Below are 4,660 nucleotides of genomic sequence, written 5' to 3'. Positions count from 1 at the left end.
ATGACAAATATCACTTGAACTCACGAGCAACGATTAAACAGAAGCAGATTTTGGGATTGGGGACTCAAACACATGCATAAACTTTGAGTCACACAGACTGTAGTAACCGCACACACACACACACAAATCATGAGTTAAGGCAACTGTTGGTGGTCCAACAGGCACAGTATGAATGTCACCCACAAGACAAATGGAAGCGTCTCCCACACACACACACACACACACACTGCAGCAAAACACAAGACAAATCACATCAAAAGCTACTACACGAGGCCTGCAACCATCTCGGCACTATTTAGAGACACGCAGATGATCGATTATTAAACTTCTCCATCGGTTTCCCTCTCAGAGCTGTAATTCATCCTGATAAGTGAGCTGTTTTGCTTTTGTTTTCCGAGCACAGTCTCCATGCACACTGCAAATTGGAGCGTTTACTACATTTGGTATCTCATTGGCCTCTGCCAAGGACAGAAAACATTGTGTTTAACTTCGGTCTCAAAGAACTCCCTGATTCACTCCAGCTTGGGTCATATTTTTAATGATGAATACACCCCCCCTCACAGAGGGCTGAAGTGCTCCGCCAGTCTGACGGCTGTGTGTTTTGAGGGCTAGTTTGTCGGGGATTGGCTTTCACACACACAGGCTGAAAGGGTTACTGTTCAATCTATTCTGCGCTCGCCAGAGTGCGCGGCCGAGTGGCGCCGGCGCGTCACACACACACACACACTCTCAGCCTCCTCCAAAAAGCTCTAGACATCATCAAGAAACAGAGCTGACAACTGCCCCCACCCTGCGCCAAAACACAGCACCAGCAGTGTGTATCTGTCACAATAACCTCGGCAATAACACGCACACACATGCGCTTTCGCTCCGCCGCGATCCGCGTAATGACAGGCGCGATTGACGCGCGTCTGCGGACTGTGAAGTCGCGTTTTTACGAGTCTCGCATCTCTCGCACTCGCAGACAGCGTGTTTGCTGACTAATTAACAGTCTGGTACCGTCAGCATCAGTTCACAGGCATTGTAGAGGGTTGCAGTGTTTCTCACGCCGAGACTTTTGGACAAGAATCGGGCTCAGATTTCTGTCTCTCAGACTTTTTTTTCTCTCCCCCTCCTTCCCTTTCCCTTTCCCTTTCCAGAAGCAGTACGCCAGGAGCTGCTGGCTCTCCCTGCTCTATTTCACCAATGACAGTGTTTGAAAATGGCTGCATCATATTTTAGCGCTGTGTTAACATCGGCGCGCTTTTACGCACGACGTTTCCAAGCGCTCCCCGTGGAGTATTTGCACAGCATAAGCACGCAGAAGGACCTAGATCTCATTCAGAAAGAGCACAAAATGTTCAGCACGCACGCATCTGCATTCATTCTGCAACACAGGCATCATTCAGCGTTCTTAACCTAAAGAAACCAAGAACATCTGACATAGGACATATTTCTCGGATCCATCGGTCCAAGTTTAACAGATTTTATTGCTAAAACCATGGCATTTACACGGACATGTTTATTATTATTATTAATATTAATATTCTCTTAAATTCATTTTTAGAACTTTTCAAGTAGAATTTCTGGTATATTCTATTCTCTTCTCTTTATCTATACTCACAACCGTTAAAACAATAAATAAAACGTACACTTTTTTTTTTACTAAAATACTATATGATTTCCAAAAGAAAAAAAGCTGAGCTCACGTGTATAACTTTCAGCCCAGCCTTTTTTTTTAAATCATCATCATCATTATTGATATTAATATTTGTACAAAACCTCTAGGCATAGTGTTCTTCAGTCTCTATAAATAGAGTTCGAATGAGGAAAGTGAACTTCTCTCTTGCGTCTTGGCAATAATTTCATAAAAATAACCACGAGCCGAAGTGCTCCTCGTGAGAACATGGTCCTGATCCTTTAACAAAAATAGCTGCATTCTTCTTCGTCGTCTTCTCACTTAAATATGTACATATGCTGTCATATATTTTGAATTAAAAAGCTATATATATATATGTATAAAAAAATAGATTCGCTATGTGGCGCCACACGTCTCTATCCGTGGGTAAACAGTGCAATCATTCCCAATCGATAGCCCCACTCTCTCTCTGCTCAGCAGGAGCACTTGCACTCGGAGATGATGGGGTACTGCACCGATATCCACGTGCAGTACTTCTGCCGCAGGAAGCCCTGGCAGTACCACCGCAGGAGGGTCTTGGTCACCGACTTGACCGGCTTGCATGACATGCCCTCGGGGAAGGAGCAGGAGCGCTCGCTGAAGCAGTTGCCCTCCTTGATGTAGCGCGGCCAGAAACGCGCGCCCAGGTCCTTCCAGGTGTACAGCACCGGACAGTGCGTGTACATCCACAGCCACTGCAGGAACTTCCGCCGCGCCTTCTTGCCCACCTTGACGCGCCTGCCGTAGGGCGTCTCCGTCAGGTTCAGCTTCTTGAGGTCGGCGGGCATGGGCAGGCGCGGCAGCTCCGGTGGCGCGCTGGCGTTCAGCTGCGTGGGCAGGTGGATGGACATGAAGCTGGGGTCGAAGTTGCTGCCTAGCTTCTTGCGCAGCGTCTTCTCCGAGAGGTCCTGCTCGCGCGGATCGTGCTCCGGATCGGGGTCCTCTTTGAGGTCGGGGACCGGCAGATGCTCGCTGGGCGAGGGCCTCAGGCGCAGGTAATGCTGGGCCGCGGCGCGTTGCGCGCACAGGAGCAGCAGCAGCAGCGGCAACGCGCGGGTGATGCTGCCCATGACTCGTCTTCTGTCTGTCTGCGGAGTGGAGTTGGCCCTCACTGCGCCCTCACACACCCGCGCATAAATAGCGAGATCTTTTAATAGACGGCCGCGTGGCCCGGAATGACATGGGACATGGGCTGTCTGTTTTCAGGGATACTCGCTCAGGTGAGGCGTGCCAAGTGCGCTACAAAACTGTATCCTCATCGGACTTTTCGGCGGGTCACCATGGCAACGGGATAGGATGGGATGGCACCGTTTCCAAAGCCTGCTCGGATTCTGTCAAACACCCAAACTGGCGTTTGAAATGTCAGCGCGCCCGTGGAATGGAGCGCGTCTTAGCCAATGTTATTTTTACGCACTCCTCTCTCTCTGAGCGCACAGGCTCCAGTGCGTCCCGCCGAACCGGCGCTGCTGAACCGGGACGAGAGCCGCTCAGTCTCTCCACAGACCCTGCAGAACTCCGCGATCGGAACCTCAAACGCGTCTAGAACATGTTCGGGATCAGTCCAGAATAAAATCAGACTCCTCTACACGTTTGCGTCAAGCGTTCCCGCGAAAGTCTGCTGCATGTTCTCCAGCCGCGGTGCCTTCATATCCCCGCTGTTTCAGAAATCCTCCTCCGCAGAGCCGTCCGAAAAACTCGCCTGGTCCTGATCTGGGACAGAGGAGAATGAGCGCGTCTGGAGGAGAACTCCTCTCTTTCCCAAGTTAAATATCCCCACCCCTTCCCTCCTCCCCCGTCGGCTCCATGAGCTCGCGCGTGAGTGTGTGTGCGCACCCAGCTCACCAAGAACCCTCAGTCTGACTGACAGCAGAACACACACTCACACTCACACACACACAATGAGACCCCCCTCCCAACACACACACACACATCCCACCACAACAACTCTAGATTTATCACAGGCTGCTACAGAACAGCAACCAGAAAACACACATTTGGGATTTTCCATATCTTGCACATTCCGTGACACTTACCCACCTATTATGAACGGTTACATCGTCTTGCATAAATAATGTTCAAGTGGAAACGTTATAATTCATTCATACCACATTCAAATTACACTATTTTCTGGATGCATCAGTCATCTGGGGCTTTTGCACGTATTGGCACATGATGCATATTGTGCATTTTAATGAATAATCATTTAAATGCTTTTCTTTCCCCCAATAAAGCCATTTTTTAGTAGTCTGACATGAGCTGAGCTACACACACACAGGCGACATCGCTTTTCCCAAGGAAAAAGAAAAACAAAGTGAAGTGCTTAGGAATCCAATAATTGGTCCATTAAAGCGCCTCTGGTTTGTGTGGAGGTTTGTGGATTCGGGTTCGACCTTTGCTCTTGCCACTGGCAGGAACCAACGTGCGTGAACTCTCGGGGTCACCAAATAAACGGCCGCAATTAAGTGTTTAAACGGGCCACATATAGAGACGTGTCATCTCTCACGGTGCCAGAACTCGAGCTCGATGTGTAGCCTGATGTTCCAACGGCATGCACAAATTCTGCCCTCCATCACTATCGCTCACAGGTGATCTCTGAAAGAGCTGAAATGAACTTTTACAACCAAAATTGAATTGTGCATTCAAAATGCACATGCAAAACTTTCATCAAGTCATTAACAAGAATATATGAGCTGGCAAAATATTTGCATGAACATGAATTCATCTTTTGACCACTTTTCAATAATGCACAAAAGATGCAGTAATATTTGTTATTAATGTTATTAATGAGCGTGTTATTTTAAGCGTCTCTCTCTGTTCTCAAGCTGTCTGTGGTGGATTGCAGAGGCTGGAGGGATATCCCTCTGTGAGCTGTGGGCTTCATGACATGAGGAGTGTGAGGCATGTAAAGCAGGGCCCCAGCAGTCTGTGGATCGGTGGCAGACTGTCTGGCTGCGGTTCTGTGGTTCTGCGGTTCAGCTGCCGGTGTCACGCCGCATTTTGACC

At 48.8% G+C, this 4,660-nt stretch overlaps 1 protein-coding gene across 1 annotated transcript; it reads right to left on the bottom strand.

Moving 5' to 3' along the window:
• Nucleotides 1-1,230: 1,230 nt before the first annotated feature.
• Nucleotides 1,231-2,727, bottom strand: nog2 (noggin 2). Its single transcript, XM_058766254.1, has one exon. The coding sequence runs from the start codon at nucleotides 2,725-2,727 to the stop codon at nucleotides 2,092-2,094; it is 636 nt and encodes a 211-aa protein (XP_058622237.1). The 3' UTR covers nucleotides 1,231-2,091.
• Between the last annotated feature and the right edge of the window lie 1,933 nt (nucleotides 2,728-4,660).

This window comes from Onychostoma macrolepis, chromosome 24 (assembly GCF_012432095.1).
Source record: "Onychostoma macrolepis isolate SWU-2019 chromosome 24, ASM1243209v1, whole genome shotgun sequence".
Classification (NCBI taxonomy): Eukaryota; Metazoa; Chordata; class Actinopteri; order Cypriniformes; family Cyprinidae; genus Onychostoma; species Onychostoma macrolepis.
This window is presented reverse-complemented; position numbering and strand designations above follow the sequence as displayed.

Bases quoted from the DNA above. Each gene is read 5' to 3' on its own strand.
- nog2 (XM_058766254.1), bottom strand. From the start codon at position 2,727: ATGGGCAGCATCACCCGCGCGTTGCCGCTGCTGCTGCTGCTCCTGTGC.